The 21,295-nt window shown below is 39.8% G+C and overlaps 1 protein-coding gene across 1 annotated transcript in view; it reads left to right on the top strand.

Annotated features, from left to right (window-relative positions):
• The window catches only part of sirt2 (sirtuin 2 (silent mating type information regulation 2, homolog) 2), a 28,105-nt gene that overhangs the window by 1,714 nt on the left and 5,096 nt on the right, over positions 1–21,295 (top strand). The window contains exons 6-14 of the mRNA XM_079823113.1: positions 5,673–5,779; positions 5,868–5,924; positions 6,603–6,671; positions 9,553–9,682; positions 9,790–9,849; positions 10,228–10,283; positions 10,375–10,451; positions 12,480–12,531; positions 12,625–12,692. Coding sequence (XP_079679239.1) covers positions 5,673–5,779; positions 5,868–5,924; positions 6,603–6,671; positions 9,553–9,682; positions 9,790–9,849; positions 10,228–10,283; positions 10,375–10,451; positions 12,480–12,531; positions 12,625–12,692 — 676 coding nt within the window. The remainder of the gene's footprint in view (positions 1–5,672; positions 5,780–5,867; positions 5,925–6,602; positions 6,672–9,552; positions 9,683–9,789; positions 9,850–10,227; positions 10,284–10,374; positions 10,452–12,479; positions 12,532–12,624; positions 12,693–21,295) is intronic.

Genomic DNA, 21,295 nt, shown 5'->3' with positions numbered 1-21,295 from the left:
GACTGTGTTTGTGGGGTTCACTGTAACATGTGTTCATGCTTCGTTTAAAAAAAAAAAAAGCCTTATTTTTCATATATTTGACCTTTATTCTACACTGCTCTGTCCCTCCTTGTAAAACGGTCTGATGCTTTCCGGGTTGTATGAAGCCAGTCGCTCAAAAATACGCAATGGGCTCTGATTGGTTAGCTGGCCATGTGTGTTGTGATTCGCTAATCGCCTAGTGCACATTTATCGGAAACGTCACGCCCCTTACCTTACCGGAGGCTGTGCTTTGGTCAGTATTAGAAACAACTGCGTCAATAAAACCATATGAGCCCGAATCAGACCCAGAACATTTGAGTGAAGATGATCGAGCAGAACCTGTTCAGTCCTCAAGAGTAAAGACTGCGGATCTATAATCGCTACTGAATGGCACTTTAACTTTTGTATTTTTAGAACGATTATAGCCAAATATCTGTCGCAAGAACTAACCCAAAACGAACACTAAGCACTGGCTTTAACTAGTAAGTTAGCCAAATCACACACAGAACCATGTTTAGCATGCCTGTAGATAAACAATACATAAAAGCTCTAATCAAAGAATCATTTACACTAATGCCAGGTTCGCTGTTGAGATTTTAACGTTAGTGTTTGTAACGTTAGGTGTTCGTCGGATAACGTTAAGTATGAATGAGCATTTAACAGACTGGTTTGCAGAACAGCGCTGTCATCTGTTTACTTCCTTGCTACACATCGATGAAAAATAAATCAGACTTACAGGTTGTGGCCCGTAAACAGCTTCTGTTTGTAAATCCAGCTTTCAGGACAAGCCGTGGTGCATATCCTGTATTGAACTCGCGAAGTTTATGGAAGTTGTCCTCCGTGAAATGTGCAGCGCGCGCATCGTGCATCCACGCACTGGCAGTGTTTTTTTCACGCAGCTGACGTTGTGCAAATCTGGTATTGAAATCGCGAAGACGGTGGATGTTGTCCTCCGTAAGATGTGCTGCAGGGAGCCCCACGCACGCCTGTTCCCCGCTGTCTCATACACACGTGCATATAACATGCTGTATGTTAAACGCTCTGCAACGCACCCCCGTCCCAAGGAAGGCTGAACAGAGCAAGTACCCCAGACCTGCAATCCGGATGAATATAACAGCGTTTCCTTGGCATCGCGGCAACAACACTTCAGCCTAACTATACCACAACAGCGCCGCGATACAAAATGGCCTCACCGCCCCTTTTTTAATATTCTCGGAGGAGGGGTTTATGTAAATATTGAGGCTGGTGATGTCACCAACCCTGGAGGAATGTCTGTAGTCGCCTAGCGGCCGTTTGCTGTAGTTCTTAGAAACTGATTTCTTTAAAAGCAAATATCTCCCTTTGCTTTAAACTTTGAACGTTGTAACTTTGCAGATGTTGTTTATGCTCAAGCAGCAACATTACACGCTAGCTTAAGTTAGAATAGTGAAATCGTGGTTTACCACCCCTTTAATCAAAGTCATAATTTAGTATTTTAGTCCATTTACTCTCTCTAAACCTTAGAATTAAACAAGCTATAGTAAAAAATACTATATACTATATATACACTCATCTAAAGGATTATTAGGAACACCATACTAATACTGTGTTTGACCCCCTTTCGCCTTCAGAACTGCCTTAATTCTACGTGGCATTGATTCAACAAGGTGCTGAAAGCATTCTTTAGAAATTTTGGCCCATATTGATAGGATAGCATCTTACAGTTGATGGAGATTTGTGGGATGCACATCCATGGCACGAAGCTCCCGTTCCACCACATCCCAAAGATGCTCTATTGGGTTGAGATCTGGTGACTGTGGGGGCCATTTTAGTACAGTGAACTCATTGTCATGTTCAAGAAACCAATTTGAAATGATTCGAGCTTTGTAACATGGTGCATTATCCTGCTGGAAGTAGCCATCAGAGGATGGGGACATGGTGGTCATAAAGGGATGGACATGGTCAGAAACAATGCTCAGGTAGGCTGTGGCATTTAAACGATGCCCAATTGGCACTAAGAGGCCTAAAGTGTGCCAAGAAAACATCCCCCACACCATTACACCACCACCAGCCTGCACAGTGGTAACAAGGCATGATGGATCCATGTTCTCATTCTGTTTACGCCAAATTCTGACTCTACCATCTGAATGTCTCAACAGAAATCGAGACTCATCAGACCAGGCAACATTTTTCCAGTCTTCAACTGTCCAATTTTGGTGAGCTTGTGCAAATTGTAGCCTCTTTTTCCTATTTGTAGTGGAGATGAGTGGTACCCGGTGGGGTCTTCTGCTGTTGTAGCCCATCCGCCTCAAGTTTGTGCGTGTTGTGGCTTCACAAATGCTTTGCTGCATACCTCGGTTGTAACGAGTGGTTATTTCTGTCAAAGTTGCTCTTCTATCAGCTTGAATCAGTCGGCCCATTCTCCTCTGACCTCTAGCATCAACAAGGCATTTTCGCCCACAGGACTGCCACATACTGGATGTTTTTCCCTTTTCACACCATTCTTTGTAAACCCTAGAAATGGTTGTGCGTGAAAATCCCAGTAACTGAGCAGATTGTGAAATACTTAGACCGGCCCGTCTGTCACCAACAACCATGCCACGCTCAAAATTGCTTAAATCACCTTTCTTTCCCATTCTGACATTCAGTTTGGAGTTCAGGAGATTGTCTTGACCAGGACCACACCCCTAAATGCATTGAAGCAACTGCCATGTGATTGGTTGATTAGATAATTGCATTAATGAGAAACTGAACAGGTGTTCCTAATAATCCTTTAGGTGACTGTATATAGAATACCAAAGGAGAACTGGCCCCCGGACTGAGCCTGATTTCTCCCAAGATTTTTTTTCTCCATTCTGTCACCTGATGGAGTTTGGGTTCCTTACCACTGTCTCCTTTGGCTTTTGGCTTACTTAGTTGGGGACATTTAAAGGGTTAGTTCGCCCAAAAAAATTTAATTCTGTCATTAATTACTCACCCTCATGTTGTTCCAAACCCATTAGACCTTCGTTCATCTTCGGAACACAAATGAAGATGATTTTTGATGAAATCTGAGATGTTTCTGAACCATCCATAGGCAGCAACGTCATTGCAATTTTCAAAGCCCAGAAAGGTAGTAAAGACATTGTTAAAATAGTAATTAAGTAAACCTTAATGTTATGAAGCGACACAAAAACGTTTTGTGCGCAAAAAACTAAACAAAAAAATAACAACTTCAACAATCTCTTTTCTCTTGTGACCTTCCATGATCTTCTTGATAGCATTCCAGAGGTTTTCAATGGGGTTCAGGTCTGGAAATTGGGCTGGCCATGACAGGGGCTTGATCGTTCTTCAAATAAATGCTATAAATCATATTATTGATATTTGGAAGAAATAGTTTATAAAATAAAACAAAAATGTTAAAAGGGTTAGTTCACCCAAAAATGTAAATTCTGTCATTAATTCCTACCCCTCATGTCATTCCAAACCAGTAAGACCTTCGTTCATCTTCTTAACACAAATGAAGCTTTTTTGATGAAATCCGAGAGCTCTCTGACCCCTCCACAGCAATTTAATGAACACTTTCAAGGCCCAGAAAGGTAGGAAAGACATAGTTAAAAAGCATCGGCCAATGGTGAGCCTGGATTCTGCCGTATCGAGCTTTGAAAGTACTGTACTGTATTTACTACGTCAACAGCGTAGGAGATTGGCACAGACAAGAAGAGTTTGTTGAATAAAGTTGTTATTTGTGTAGTCACATGGACTATTTTGATGTGCACCAGTGGGAATCACTGTGTTTAGGTTTCTAAGTGTATAACACATATACAGTGGGGAGAACAAGTATTTGATACACTGCCGATTGATACACTGCCAAAAATCCAGAAAATCACATTGTATGATTTTTAAATAATTAATTTGCATTTTATTGCATGACATAAGTATTTGATCACCTCCCAACCAGTAAGAATTCCAGCTCTCACAGACCTGTTAGTTTTTCTTTAAGAAGCCCTCCTGTTCTCCACTCATTACCTGTATTAACTGCACATGTTTGAACTTGTTACCTGTATAAAATACACCTGTCCACACACTCAATCAAAGAGACTCTAACCTCTCCAAAATGGCCAAGACCAGAGAGCCGTGTAAGAACATCAGGGATAAAATTGTAGACCTGCACAAGGCTGGGATGGGCTACAGGACAATAGGCAAGCAGCTTGGTGAGAAGGCAACAACTGTTGGGGCAATTATTAGAAAATGGAAGAAGTTCAAGATGACGGTCAATTTCCCTTGGTCTGGGGCACCATGCAAGATCTCACCTCGTGGGGCATCAATGATCATGAGGAAGGTGAGGGATCAGCCCAGAACTACACGGCAGGACCTGGTCAATGACCTGAAGAGAGCTGGGACCACAGTCTCAAAGAAAACCATTAGTAACACACTACGCCATCATGGATTAAAATCCTGCAGCGCACGCAAGGTCCCCCTGCTCAAGCCAGCGCATGTCCAGGCCCTTCTGAATTTTGCCAATGACCATCTGGAGGATCCAGAGGAGGAATGGGAGAAGGTCATGTGGTCTGATGAGACAAAATAGAGCTTTTTGGTCTAAACTCCACTCGCCCGTGTTTAGAGGAAGAAGAGGGATGAGTACAACCCCAAGAACACCATCCCAACCGTGAAGCATGGAGGTGGAAACATCATTCTTTGGGATGCTTTTCTGCAAAGGGAACAGGACGACTGCACCGTATTGAGGGGAGGATGGATGGGGCCATGTATCGCGAGATCTTGGCCAACAATCTCCTTCCCTCAGTAAGAGCATTGAAGATGGGTCGTGGCTGAATCCAGCATGACAACGACCCGAAACACACAGCCAGGGCAACTGAGGAGTGGCTCCGTAAGAAGCATCTCAAGGTCCTGGAGTGGCCTAGCCAGTCTCCAGACCTGAACCCGATAGAAAATCTTTGGAGGGAGCTGAAAGTCCGTATTGCCCAACGACACCCCCTAAACCTGAAGGATCTGGAGAAGATCTGTATGGAGGAGTGGGTCAAAATCCCTGCTGCAGTGTGTGCAAACCTGGTCAAAAAACTACAGGAAACGTATGATCTCTGTAATTGCAAACAAAGGTTTCTGTACCAAATATTAAGTTCTGCTTTTCTGATGTATCAAATACTTATGTCATGCAATAAAATGCCAATTAATTACTTAAAAATCATACAATGTGATTTTCTGGATTTTTGTTTTAGATTCCATCACTCACAGTTGAAGAATACACATGATAAAATTACAGACCTCTACATGCTTTGTAAGTGGGCAAAGCTGCAAAATCGGCAGTGTATCAAATACTTGTTCTCCCCACTGTATTTTAAACATAAAGACAAAGCAAAAAGCTTTCTCCTCGCTGTAACAACTAACCTATGCCACTCTCACACCAAACATGTGTCAAAGTAGCCAGAGCAACTTCTCTCTATTTACAGATATGACAAGACACGCACTCTCGTACACAATTTCCCATGAAAACCATCCCGTCAGGTTTAGTATAAACACTTATAATAGGCTTACCATAGTGAATCAGGGTAAGACAAAACATGTCAAAACAATGTTTAATGACGTATTGACTCATTATTTAAATGTGTTAATTTTGAGCAAAAAAAAGTTACATAGTGTACCTTTAATTAACCTATAGTCTCTTCATAATTTAGCTGCTGGAATCCCAGATTTCCGCTCTCCTGGCACTGGTCTATATGCCAATTTGCAGAAGTACAACCTGCCTTACCCGGAGGCCATCTTTCAGATCGAATATTTCAAGGTGATTGTGATTCTGTTAACATTCTGCAGTCTTACTCTTACCGTACATAAGTCACATTTGAAAGTCTTTTTCCATTCCCTCTTTCCAGAAACATCCAGAGCCCTTCTTTGCCCTGGCCAGAGAGCTCTACCCAGGACAGTTTAAGGTAGTTTATGAATCTTCTCTGATGTACATGGGTCACCAATGAAATTCTGTCATAAATGAAATCAAATCTCCTGACTAGTATATAAAGGCTCAGGACTCCTGAGCCTTTCTTTTGTCTTGTCTTCAAAAACCTGTGAAAACGTCCGGTAACACTTTACAATAAGGTTTAATTTGTTAACATTAGTTTAACTACATTAGTTAACATGAACTTACATTGAACAATACTTCTACAGCATTTATTAATCTTATATAATGTTAATTTCAACTATTACTAATACATTATTAAAATCAAAAGTTGTATCTGTTAACATTTGTTAATGCACTTCTATTAACTAACATTAACAACATTTAATAAATGCTGTAAGGATATGTTGATCATTTTTAGTGTATGTAAGTAAATGCATTAACTAATGTTAACAAATGCGACCTTATTTTAAAGTGTTACCAAAAATCCATTGAGCCTAGCACCTTTACATTTTAGACAGCAGTGTATATAACAAAACATATAATGTGTATTTGAAAGAAATGTTGGTGTACACGGTCATTCCACATTTAATTATTATTCCATACGTTACATGATCTTCTTTGTCATGAGGTCATAAAGGTACCAGAAACGATGACCCATCTAATACTGTGATGAATGTAGTTTTGACTGTTGTATGCGCTTTGATTTCTCCAGCCCACAGTGTGTCACTATTTCATGAAGATGCTGAAGGACAAAGGCCTACTGAGTCGCTGTTACTCTCAGGTAAGACAGTGTTTCGGCTGTGTCTGCGTGTACTTATTTTGAATGAGTAACTTTGCTAAAAAGGTATGTTCTATATAGTATGAATGTGTGTAGTATGAACAGTGTTGGGGGTAATGTATTACAAATAACTCGAGTTACGTAATCAGATTTACTTTTTTCAAGTAACTAATAAAGTAGCATACAGCAAATATACAACAAAATATCTGAGTTAGTTTTTCAAATAAGTAACGGAAGAAACTTTCTTCTCCTGCATCATATTGTTCTACAATCCAGCACAACTGAAAGGTTTGTTTGAGCTGCACCCTCTACTGTACACATGTGCATTTGCATTTCCTTCAGTCTTATTGATTTAATTTAAGTGTGAAAGGGCCTTTACATTTGCCCAAAAATAGAACCTTTTTTTATAAAAAAATAACAAACAATCCCTCTCATTGAGCAGGTGAGAAAAAGTAACGCAAAATTAATGTTTCTTAAAAATAACTAAGTAATGAAATTAGTTCGTTTTTAAAGCAGCACTAGGTAGGTTTTGCTCTCGGGGTCCCCCTACAGTTGGGAAACAGTATTGTCCTCTACTACTGTCGTAAACTCTGGCGAATAAACAAAACCTTTGCTTTCTTATTTTTCTGTGCTGCTTCGGCCATGACTATAACATCTGGCAAACAAATGATAGTTGGGCTCGCACGTCTGAATTTAAGGAAGTGGTGGTGGAAGTGACGTATATGCCGTAAAGCCGTCGAATTTTGTAGTTCTTTTTGTTTTCGGGTTACCACCCGAAACCCGAAGTTTAAAAGTACGATTAAAAACGATACAGACCCCGTCAGGCTATGGCAGACGTGTCATTCAAACTATTGTAAGTCGATGTATCATCACAAGAGTCTTGAAAATATATTATAAAGTTTGAAAAGTTACCTAGTGCTGCTTTAAGGGAGTACCACAATATAGTAATGCATTACTTTTCTAAGTAACTTTCCCCAACACTGAGTATGAATGTTATCCGGGCGTACTACATTCATCAGTTGCCTCGTTTCACTGCCATTCATAAATCCTCTCCCGTGGCCTCATGGAATAGTAATGTGTCCATTGTATGCACAGTTCAATATCTTGCATGAAGTAGCAGGTCATCCGGGGAGTACTGTGAATTCAGACGTACTTATTTTGTCACATACTGTTTTTTGCCTACTATACAATAAATAAGCGATTTCGGATATAGCCTTTATGATATTGTTTTTTTATGTTACTTTTTGCTATTATCAAAAAATAATAATGCTGCCAAAACAGCCCTGACTAGAGCCCTGCGCGGGACTGTTTTCTTCATCCCGCACCCGCCGAATTTCTGACCATTACCGCCCGCTCCCGCAACGTATGTGTTACACTCCCGCCCGCTCCCGCAATATGTATGTCCACTCCCGCCCGCACCCGCAAAACTCTGAGAATTTATTCCCGCACAATAATAGAGATGCGTTGATTTTGTGTCTTCTCCCGTCCCGCAGGAAAAAAAAAACACGTATTTGTATTGATATTATTAAAGAGATTCATGGGGATGTTTGTTTCGTTTCCCTGGCCTGCATGTAAAAAAACAAAAAGACAAATACATTCAAATATAATTTCGTTTTTATCAAAAGCTTTGCACATAAAAATAGACTGCTTTGCAAAACAGAAAACAGAAAAACAGATTGAGAAACAAAAAACAGATCCCAATTCGTCGGTCAGTTCCGACGTACGTCGAACGTGACCGACTGAAAGGAAACCTGAGAAAACATGCTTCAACAGAACGTAATGTGAACACAAAATAGCAAACGGACATTTAGAAACAATTCCACTCACTAAACTTCTATGTATTGTTAGTCAAAAACACCAAACAGTCAACTTGACCTGCAGGGAGTGCTGAGCGTTTTTGGTGAGGTATGATCATGTATTTGCCAGCTGCGCAATATGTGGATACATATAACGTTATACCGCATGATTTTGCCTACCAAAACAATTGAGAAACTTCTCCAAATGTCAGACTTTCCTTGCTTAGCTTTTGTGCTGTAAATACCTCGTTTGAGGTTCTTTTCTACATCATCTATTGACATCTTCTCCATCATGTCGTTAGGCAACCTCCCTATCCCGCTGTGTTTTTTTTAGCCGCCCATTCCCGCCCGCAGCAAAATTCAAACCGCCCGCTCCCGCGAGATTTACGTTGGGTCCCGCGGGACTCAATCCCAATGCAGCCCTCTAGATCTGACCCACGAGGCATTGACTCCACTGGACTCCCATACTCAACAAACTGAGATGCACTGTGTATTCTGACACCTTTCTATCAGAACCAGCATTAACTTCTTGAGCAATTTGAGCTACAGTAGCTCGTCTGTTTGATCGGACCACACGGGCCAGCCTTCACTCCCCACGAGCATCAATGAGCCTTGGCCGCCCCATGACCCTGTGGCCGGTTCTCCACTGTTCCTTCCTTGGAGCACTTTTGATAGAGACTGACCACTGCAGACCGAGAACATCCCACAAGAGCTGCAGTTTTGGAGATGCTCTGACCCAGTCGTCTAGCCATCACAATTTGGCCCTTGTCAAACACACTCAAATCCTTACGCTTGCCCATTTTTCCTGCTTCTAACACATCAACTTTGAGGACAAAAGGTTCACTTGCTGCCTAATATATCCCACACACTAACAGGTGCCGTGATGAAGAGATAATCAGTGTGATAATCAGGGTCATAATGTTATGCCTGATCTGTATGTGTGTGTGTATATATATATATATAGCTCTGGAAAAAATTAAGAGACCACTCCAAGTTCAGAAATCAATGTTAAGTGGTCTCTTAAGTTTTTCCAGAGCAGTTTATTTCCTATAATTATTTTTATATTATATAATAATTTTTTTTTTTAGAATATCGATACTCTAGAAAGAGTTGCCGGTCTGGAAGGCGATGACCTGATTGAAGCTCATGGTACATTTCACACCTCTCACTGCGTGAGCTTCCTCTGTCGAAAGGAGTTTTCCATGGACTGGATGAAAAGTACAGTATTATTGAACACTGACATTTCTCTGTGGTTTCTGATTTCAATTTTAAATGAGATGTGGGAATGTAGTTCACCATTCATATCCCATGTTTCTTACTCACAGATAAAATTTTCTCTGAAGATATTCCTAAGTGTGATTCCTGCGGAAGCCTGGTAAAACCTGGTGAGAGCAATCACTTCTAAAAACAAGAATAATATCTAGAGCCTTTTCTTTTTCTCATTAGCTATAGATTTGAATTCGTTTTGGATTCAAGACATAGTTCACCCAAAAATCACTTAATCATTTATTTACTTCCATGTCATTCCAAAGCTGTGTGATTTTCTTTCTTCCACAAAAGATATATTGCAGAATCCCTTTAGCATGCAATTAAATTGAATAGGGAATGACACTATTTTTATGGCATAGTTCTGAAACCCTAGAAGATTATTGTGAGGAACAGTCCAGTGTTCATTCCCGAATTGCTTTCATTGGTGGCTAACCTCTCCTTATATTCTGATGGTTTTATCATTTTCGTTGATATATTTCTCGTCCTGTTTTTAGATATTGTGTTTTTTGGGGAGAATCTACCTGCCCGATTCTTCACTTCCATGAAAATGGTAAGAATTCAGCTTATCTTTAAGATCAAAGCCAGTCGTTCCACATTCTCTCTAAGTTAGACTCTTACTGTCACCCAACTGTGTACCTCAGGACTTTCCTCGATGTGATCTTCTCATCATAATGGGCACGTCCCTTCAGGTTCAGCCGTTCGCATCACTAGTCAGTAGGTAAGCGTGTCTCCATGTATCCAGTTGGCCCCCATAAATTCTATTGATAATTGTATGTTGATTGTGGAAGAAATTCTGTGGAATGGATTTAAATATTGTACATTTTATATTAGATATTTTAAATCCACCTGCAAAAGTTGTAAATCCAACATCTGGATAATTTCACCCTTTTGGTGATATTTAAAGGTCCCATGATGTGGATTATTTTTTGTATTATTTTATAATGTTTCCTGAGGTGTACTTATATTGTGAGTAAGATTTTTACATCATTAAATGTCACAATTCAGAAATAAAAGGCATTTTTTTAAAGCTACACTGTGTGATATTTTCCCCCATCTAGCGGTTAAAAGGTATATCCATTGAATATTAGTTTCTGTTCTTCTCAATTCCGATTTCGTTTTAACTCCTACGGTGGCCGATTTAGTCCAAGATTAACATGGCTTCCAGTTCGACCTCGTCCACATTCGACACGGTGCCATCGAGTGTTAAAAACGCGAAAGGCGAAGCTTGAATTTACGGGTATGTCCCTCTTTGGCTGATGTACTTTCAAGATGGAGGGGCAACATGGCGACCCGCATTCGAACCCTCACCCGTATGTATTTTCAATGGCATATTATAAACTTACGAGAATACTTTATTACTTGAAAGAAGTAAATATACATTAATGAGCACATATATTTTTGAAAGAACTAAGTGTTTTTAGCTAAGAATAAACTAAAAAAGTTACACAGTGTAGCTTTAATCCTGATTTTTGGCTTGAATGCTCTGGTTGAAAGGGCGTGTCTGCTCTGAGACTTCAGTAATTTAGATATTAGAATATCATATTAATAAAAGCTGGATGAATTGTGTTGCTAAATGACATGCAGTTAATTTGAATATATATTGAATTATGGTGAAAGCTGTTAAGTTGAGTTAGTTACATGTCCTCACTGGGGCTCTGTAAGCGTTCAGGTGACTCTTTTATTCTGTTGTTTTGGGCCTGTGCTCGTTGTGAGCTGACGGTGTTTGGCTTTTTTGTCACAGAGAATAAAAATGCAATGAATAAGAATGCTCTGGTTGAAGGTGCGTGTCTGCTCTGAGACTTCAGTGTAAACGCCCACTGCTGTGATTGGCTGACATCTTTGCATTTGAAATGCGTATTACATGTGGAACCCCTCTCGAATACTTTTACTACGTTTTTTGACTATTACAGCTGTCGAGATGAATGAATCGTGAAAGTGTTGATTATAGCATTATTTTTAGATCTTTTCCCATCTCATGAAAGGCTGCAGTTATGAGCATTGAGTAGACAGACAGTCTGTTGATCGCATGAATGCAGTGATCTCGTCATTGCAACGCTATTTCTCTCACAAAATGCTTTTACCACAAGTAACAGCAAACACGACATCGATATGAATACAGGAAGAGCTTCGTTGTGCAGCATAACAGCGTCATTCGTTATAACGGGAGTTTGGGCAAGTGCGCCGATACACTCGCGACGTGTGATTCACAGCTCCGAACATTATAAAGAGAGTTCTTTGATCGCTCTCTATAGTCTAATCACAATTTACATAACAGATGAGAAATAATGTGAAGTTGATCGTTTAGTCACTGGCTTGATTCACTGATGCATGAACAGTATTAAACGATATAGAAAGAATGAATAATTAGCTACACAACAGAAATCACTGATCACAGATCAGGCATTAAAGGGATAGTTCACCCAAAAATTACAATTCTGTCATCGTTTACTCACCCTCAAGTTGTTCCAAACCTGTATGATTTTCTTTGTTCTGCTGAACACAAAAGAAGATATTTTGAAGAATGTTTGTAACCAAGCAGATAGAGCAACCATGGACTACCATAGTAGGGAAAAAAATACTATGGTGGTCAATGGTTGAATTTTTGTGCATTAAATTCACAAAGTAAATTAAAATGAATAAGGTTGGTTCATATTAATTTTCCAACTAATAATATTGGATGATGAATGTTCGAATTGTGTGCAAAAATGTGTTTAAATCTCTGACTCATGTATTGTGGTATCTGCAGAGTGTCAAACAGCTGTCCTAGACTGCTCATCAATATGGAGAAAACCGGACAGGTCTGTAATTGCTAATCTAATTATAGTAAACATTTGAATGAAACCAATTTGTTTTATAATTACATTAATGCATTACGTGTCTTTCTCCAACAGACGGAATTTGGCATGGGGTTATTCGCTTTTGGAGGAGGAATGGACTTTGACTCAGATAAAGCCTACAGGTGAGGCCTCCAAGTATTATCATGGTAAACAGCGTGTCTTCTTGAAGCCTGTTCACACTAAGAGCATTGTGAATCGCTGGACAAAACAAGTACACAAACTATTCACACCACTCCTGACATATTGAATTTAAAGGGTTAGTTCACCCAAAAATGTAAATTCTGTCATTAATTACTTACCCTCATGTCGTTGGACACCCGTCAGACCTCCGTTCATCTTCAGAACACAAATTAAGATATTTTAGTTGAAATCTGATGGCTCTGAAAGGCCTCCATTGGCACAATGCACGGTTCACTCTCAAGACCCTTAAAAGGTACTAAAGACGTCGTTACAAAGTCCATCTCACTACAGTGGTTCTAAAATAACTTTATGAATCGGCGAGAATAGTTTTTGTGCGCAAAAAAACCCTAAATAACGACTTGCATAGTGATGACGATTTCAAAACACGGCCTCATGAAGCTTCGAAGCGTTACGAATCAGTGAGTCGAATCAGCAGTTTGAATCGCCAAATTTCAGCAGTTTGGCGGTTTGACACGCGATCCAAATCATGATTCGACTCACTGATTCATAACGCTTCGAAGCTTCATGAGGCCGTGTTTTGAAATCGTCATCACTATGTAAGTCGTTATTTAGGGGTTTTTTTGGCACAAAAACTATTGTCGCCGATTCATAAAGTTATTGTAGAATCACTGTAGTGAGATGGACTTTGTAACGACGTCTTTAGTGCCTTTTAAGGGTCTTGAGAGTGTAAAGTGCATTGTGCCAATGGAGGCCTTTCAGAGCCATCAGATTTCAACTAAAATATCTTAATTTCTGTTCCGAAGATGAACAGAGGTCTGACGGGTGTCGAACGACATGAGGGTAAGTAATTAATGACAGAATTTTCATTTTTGGGTGAACTAACCCTTTAAAGGCACACTATGCAAGTTTTTGCCACTAGAGGTCGCTTATTCATAACAAAGGCATAGCTCGATGGGCTCATGGGAGTTGTCTTCAGCTCCACAGGCAATGGAAAGGAATCGGATGGACTCGGGCAGAAGTCATGTTCATGGATGAGCTTTTATTTTATTAATGTCACGGTGGTATGTAGCAGGACGCGCCGAAACCCATGGGAGTGATTGCTAATAAAAGACACCTACGCGAAACATCGGTCTCTGCGCTTTTATTACGTTCATGCTGCAGTTGGCCACTTCCGCTCTTTTGGTTGCGTATGTCAACAATCATACTAAATACTTTCAAGTGTGTTGAAGGTTATGTTTTAACGTTACTCTGTGCGTTGGCTCTGTGGCTGGTATGAGAGACTTGTTGCACTTTGCAGTAATTTAGATATTAGAATATCATATTAATAAAAGCTGGATAAATTGTGTTGCTAAATGACATGCAGTTCATTTTAATATTGAATGATAGTGAAAGCTGTTAAGTTGAGTTAGTTACATGTCCTCACTGGGGCTCTGTAAGCGTTCAGGTGACTCAGAGCAGTTGTTTTATTCTGTTGTTTTGGGCCTGTGCTCGTTGTGAGCTGACGGTGTTTGGCTGTTTTGTCACCGAGAATAAAAATGCAGAACAAGAAAATCTTGTCTGTTGTTATTTCGGATTTAGCAAAAGCTCTCTCTGATTAAGCTATGTTAGCCACTTGACAAAATAGTGTTGTCTCTGAGGCATGGCAAAAACATGGTACTCTTGGTAAATCACTTAAACAAGCGATTCATACAATAAGGGTGTACTCACTAGGGCTGAACGATATGGACAAAATTTCATATCTCGATTTTTATGCCAGATATCTCAATATCGATACAATACGATATGACTACGTGTTCGGTGAAAACCAGAATCTGAATTAAAATGTGTTTGATTTAAGCCTACATTTAAAAAAAATTTGTGTCAGAAAATGTATTGTTTTTAAGCCTTTCGCACGTACGATCACACAGGTGTAATCAGTCTAGGCTGGTCCCTGGAGCGGATGATCAAGTGCATCACATGATCAACAGAGACAGGCGCGCTCAGAGCTGTCATATATCACAACTTTTCAGTGTTTTCAACCACATACTGTTTATTTTAGGGTTCAAACATATAAATTCACATAAGTACTAAAAAAACAATACATTTAGAGTTTGTAAAATACACAAATACATGTCTATGGAAGAGGTAATAATAATCCTTTCCATTATAATTCGACACGTTTTATTCATATCAGATACACATTGTGTAAGTAACTTCAATGTTTACTCTATTCTATTCTCAGTTCACCAGCCACTTACTTTTAAGTATTTCGGGAGAAGTGGATGAATTCACGTGTTTTAAACATAGAGGTTGTAAATCCAACAGATCCGATTCTCTGAACTGCGTCTGCGGCACAAACTAACACGGCGGCGCCCATCGCGCATACAGCTCAACTAACGCCATCGTTATAAAGGTGTTTAAACAACAATATACTTCCACTTGCATGTATTTGACAATCGGAATATCAGATATTTCATGCCATAGCTAACACATTTGTGAATATTCTGAATAAAAAAGGAAAAAATGACATAAAAGCAGATCATCATTCATTCAGCAATGTGACAAGCAATGATGCGTCACCATGGAAACCCCCCCCCCCCCCACACACAATATAGTTCCCACGTCCCTGGTAGTGTGTGCGCGCTGGCTTTAGCGGTGCATTCAAGGCCACTCGTAAAACTGATGTTTGTTGTGACTGCCAGAGTTGTATGCAGGGCGAGCGCGGAGAGGGGAAATCTATATCGTTGCTTTTTTCGATAGTAATATCTTGAAAATTCCTATCTAGATATAGATACGATAACGATATATCGTTCAGCCCTAGTACTCACACTAGTTGCTTTGTACCCCCTCCCCACTCCCCCGCTGGCCTGCACTCACACTTGCACTTGCGGAAATGACTTCATTCATTGTCCGATTTCTCTGGATTTAAACATTGCTGGAAAAGCCAAGCCATTTTTAATAGCCTGGTTATACTTAATAAATATATTGGCTTCTTCTTAGTGTTCCCTGCAGCAGAGTGCACAACTGCACAAGCTTATATGGCAGAAGCCATGTCTGAGCTTGCATTTTGGGTTAAACTGCGTTCGTTTGACATTGTGGAAAATAGAATAATAGAATCAAAATGTATTATCCTTTTTACACGTAAGGGATGTGACGGTGAAACATTTTTCCCTCATCGTTTCCCTCATTGCTGTGCAGTTGTGCACTGAGCGGCTGAACGCTTGCAGCCCTGCGCCGCGTTTACTTTCGGTTTGCCAATTCAGGGGCGGGTTGCTTGAATTGTGGGTTCATTAGCTATTATTCTTAATGAAAAACATAGCAACAAAACAGTACAATGACAAACTCCCTTAAATAGGCGCTTTTACATCGCTTTAAAACCAAATATTCCGCGATCATCTTGTAATTTAGCTCCTCGCTCTTGTGAAGAATATGATCTGACTGCTGCTGCTGATGTGCTGAGACACCCGTTAGTTTGGCTCAAGTGGCACGTTGAGTTTTTTTATTTTAGTTATTCTTAGAGCCCTGCACAGGCCTCAAATCTAGGCCCTAGCCCGGCCGTGTCCGACAGCTTACCAAAACTATCGGCCCGAGTCCCGTGATTTTTTAAATTTTATTTTTTTATCCTCCCTATTAGGCCTACACATAGTTGCAGCCATTAAAATGTTTTGTTTATAATGTCAAAGTAGTTATATTTTGTTTCATTTCTTTATTAAGTTAATTTAGAAAAATGTTTAAAGTATTTTTTGGTTTGTTACATTAAAGTTTTTGTTTTTTAAAGTAGCCTAACGACCAAGCGGCCAGCGGCTGACAGTGAGTTAACCGCATGTTTGATCAATTTATCCTCTTAAAGCTACACTATGTAACTTTTCCGTCCACTTGAGGTCGCCTGTTCAAAACAAAGGCGTAGTTTGATGACGCCACGTTTGAGCGCAGAATCTCGGGACATGTGGTCTTCACCTCACAGCCGGTGGAAAAGAGTCAGGATAGGACTCAGGCAGAAATCATGTTCATGGATGCGATTATTAACATTACTGTAGTCTGAAGCAGAGCAGGGCCGAGTGTTGTGGAGCTGAGCAAGGCCGCAGGAGCGATTGAAGTGCGGGACTGTTATTATGGCATAGTCGCCGGCGGGACTTTTATTATGACACGGTTGCCGGTGCCACTTCCTCTTTTCCAGTCATGAGTATGAGGTAACGCAACTCTGTTTATCGTATTAGATATATCTGAGTGTGTTGAAAAGGAAGTTATGACGTTCTCTCGGCGGCTGCTATGACACTTGTTCACACTGCAGTGAGAGTAAAGTGTTTCACTGAATAAAACCGGAAACCGAGGGTGACGCAGATATGACGCAATCGACAGGCGACTCCCTCACACGCATAGCTCACACGTCCCGGTTCCTTGGTTAAAATAGCAATTTCTCACGATTTACAAATAGTAAGAAACATTTGGGATATTCTAAGTACTCAACTGAACAAAATATATAACACTGGCCTAGTGGTTTCTGGATATTTTACTGCAAAAATCCTACATAGTTCACCTTTAAATCAACACTGGACTTGTCTTACTTATAATAAAATCCATAGATATAAAACACTTCAAGCATCACAATGTTAGTTTAAACGTTTAGCCTACTATCAAGTCAAGTCAAGTCAAGTCAACTTTATTTATATAGCGCTTTTAACAATGTAGATTGTTTCAAAGCAGCTTTACAGTGTTAAACAGGAAAATAATGCAGCATAATTTTATTCAGCTGTATAGCCATTCTTGAAAAAACGCGGATGTCATCAGTTCATTTCAATTATCATACAGTGACAGTGTGGGCTTTAGAACAATAATTAGATCAGTAATTTAGTTTAAATGGTTAATTTAGTTTAATAATTAGATTTATTTCGATGTTTAGTTGAAAAATTCAGAATAGATCTGAATATTCGAGGGACCGGGGGCAACATGCTGGAGACGGGTTTATTGAGGATGATGTTGATTAAATAACTACTAAAGTGCAATATTCGAACAATCGGATCAACACGCCGGAGACGGGTTTATTGAGATGCCGTGTCGATGAGGCAGTTGCAGGGGGAGTCTAATCACGGTCTCTGCAGACACTTCGGGGTCCTGTGTTGGTCTTCTCTGGGCGCAGGTCCACCATCTGAACTGGATACGGCCCGGATCCGGCTGACTGCAGTAAACCTCGGGATAAAACAGAGAGACTATCATTAGCATAGATGCCATTCTTCTGATGATGTAACGAGTACATCAGGTGTTATGGGAAGTGTTCCCGTTCCGGCTGACCTAGTTAATGCAGCCTAACAATCATTTCATTGAAAAAGTGTTTTATGTGTATGCCACAGTAAAGAGATGTGTTTTTAGTCTAGATTTAAACTGACAGAGTGTGTCTGCTTCCCGAACAATGTTAGGAAGACTGTTCCAGAGTTTAGGTGCTAAATAGGAAAAGGATCGACCGCCTGCAGTTGATTTGGATATTCTCGGTATTATCAACTGGCCAGAATTTTGAGAGCACAGTAGACGTGATGGAGTATAATGTGTTAAGAGCTCGCTCAAGTATTGGGGAGCTAAACCATTTAGTGCTTTGTAAGTAATAAGTAAGATTTTAAAATGTATGCAATGTTTAATAGGCAGCCAGTGCAGTGTTGACAGAACTGGGCTAATATGGTCATACTTCCTGGTTCTAGTAAGAACTCGAGCTGCTGCGTTTTGGACCAGCTGGAGTTTATTTATTAAGCGAGCAGGGCAACCACCCAGTAGAGCATTACAATAATCTAGCCTTGAGGTCATGAACGCATTAACTAACTGTTCAGCATTTTGCATTGAGAGCATGTGCCGTAATTTAGATATATTTTTAAGATGGTAGAAAGCAGTTTTACAGATGCTAGAAACGTGGCTTTCAAACGAAAGATTGGTATCAAAGAGCACACCCAGGTTCCTCACTGACGACGAGGACTTGACAGAACAGCCATCAAGTGTTAGACAGTATTCTAGGTTACTACTTGTGGAGCTTTTTTGTCCAATAATTAAAAATTCATTTTTTTCTGAATTGAGTTGCAGGAAATTACCGGTCATCCAATGTTTTATATCAGCTATGCATTCCGTTAATCTTGTGAATTGGTAAGTTTCTTCAGGGCGTGAAGAAATATAAAGCTGAGTATCGTCAGCATAACAATGAAAACTAACGCCATGCTTCCTAATGATATCTCCCAGTGGTAGCATGTACAGGGTGAAGAGTAGCGGTCCTAGCACTGAGCCCTGCGGTACTCCATACTGAACTTGCGATCGGTGTGACATATCTTCATTTACATTTACATTTACATTTATGCATTTGGCAGACGCTTTTATCCAAAGCGACTTACAGTGCCCTTATTATAGGGACAATCCCCCTGGAGCAACATGGAGTAAAGTGCCTTGCTCAAGGACACACTGGTGGTGACCACTGGGATCGAACCAGCAACCTTCTGCATATCAGTTCCATGGTTTAACCCACTGGACCACCATCTCGCATATACATTTACTACTACAAACTGATAACGGTCGCATAGGTATGATTTAAACCATGATAAAGCAATTCCACTAATACCTACATTATTTTCGAGTCTATTCAAAAGAATGTGTGGTCGATAGTATCAAATGCAGCGCTAAGATCGAGTAACACTAATAGAGAGATACAGCCATGATCAGATGATAAGAGTAAATCATTTGTAACTCTGATGAGAGCAGTCTCAGTGCTATGATACGGTCTAAATCCTGACTGGAAATCCTCACAGATTCCATTTCTTTCTAAAAAGGAACATAATTGTGAGGACACTGCCTTTTCAAGTATTTTTGACAGAAAGGGTAGATTTGAGATTGGTCTATAATTGACTAATTCTGTAGGATCAAGTTGCGTTTTTTTAATAAGTGGTTTAATAATAGCCAACTTAAAAGTTTTCGGTACATATCCTAATGACAAAGATGAATTAATGATATTAAGAAGAGGATCTATGACCTCTGGTAGCATCTCTTTTAATAGCCTAGTCGGTATAGGGTCGAGCATACATGTTGTCGATTTTGATGATTTAACGAGTTTAGCCAATTCTTCTTCTCCTATAGCAGTGAATGAGCGTAATTTTTCCTCAGTGACACTACAATGCTCTGTCTGATGTGATACTGTAGTAGACGGCTGCATGGTTAAAAATTTGTTCCTAATATTATCATTCTTACATGTGAAGAAGTTCATAAAGTCATTACTGCTGTGCTGTTTACAATCATCAGAAGTTGAAGCTTTTTTTTTTGGTTAATTTAGCCACTGTATCGAATAAATACCTTGGGTTGTGTTTGTTTTCTTCCAAGAGAGTTGAGAAATAAGCAGATCTAGCAGTTTTTACAGCCTTTCTGTATGTGATCATGTGCTCTTTCCACGAATTACGAAATACCTCTAATTTTGTTTTCTTCCAGCTGCGCTCCATTTTTCTGGCTGCTGTTTTAAGGGTCCTGGTGTGCTCGTTGTACCACGGCGTTGGACTATTTTCTTTAATCTTCTTTAAGCGCAGAGGAGCAACTGTGTCTAAAGTACTGGAAAAGAGAGAGTCAATAGTTTCTGTTGCAACATCGAGTTCTTCTATACTATCTGGGATGCTGAGCAGATGATACTGATGAGGAAGATTATTTAAAAAGCAATCTTTAGTAGCGGCAGTGATTGTCCTGCCATTTTTGAAGCGAGGGGGGCGGCTTTGCAACCTTAGCTAAATTAAGTATACATGATACTAAGTAATGATCTGAGATGTCATCGCTCTGCTGCAGAATTTCAACGGTATCAACATTTATTCCATGTGACAATATTAGGTCTAAAGTATGATTATGGCGATGAGTGGCTCCTGACACGTGTTGCCTAACTCCAATAGAGTTTAGTGTGTCTTTAAATGCTAATCCCAATGTGTCTTTTCCGTTGTCTACATGGATATTAAAATCACCAACAATTAGTACTTTATCTACGGCCAGTACTAGCTCTGATAGAAAATCAGCAAATTCTTTGATAAAGTCTGTATTATGCCCAGGTGGCCTGTATACAGTAGCTAACACAAATGTTGAACGGGTTTTATCATGTACACTACATAGCGTTACATAAAGCACCAAAACTTCGAAGGAATTATATTTGAAACTAGACTTCTGAGTAATACTGAAGATATTATTATATATTACTGCAACCCCTCCCCCTTTACCTTTCAGACGCGGCTTATGTTTATAACAATAATCTTGGGGGGTGGACTCATTTAAGGTAATGTAGTCGTCAGGTTTTAGCCAGGTTTCTGTCAAACAGAGCACATCTAGATTATTATCTGTAATAATATCATTAACAATAAGCGCTTTTGGGGAAAGGGATCTAATATTCAGCAACCCAAGCTTTATCAATTGTTCATCTGTATTATATCTTTTGTTTATTTGTTGGACATCAATTACATTTTTACTGTTGAATGGTTTTGATGGGTTTTTTTTGTATTTACTAATTCGGGGAACAGACACAGTCTTTATATGATAATATCTAGGTGAAAGAGTCTCTATGTGCTGGGATTTATCTGACTCTGGTAACGTGAGACAGCTAGCAGACGGTCGGTTT

The sequence above is a fragment of the Gobio gobio genome (assembly GCF_949357685.1).
Source record: "Gobio gobio genome assembly, chromosome: 8".
Classification (NCBI taxonomy): domain Eukaryota; kingdom Metazoa; phylum Chordata; class Actinopteri; order Cypriniformes; family Gobionidae; genus Gobio; species Gobio gobio.
This window is presented reverse-complemented; position numbering and strand designations above follow the sequence as displayed.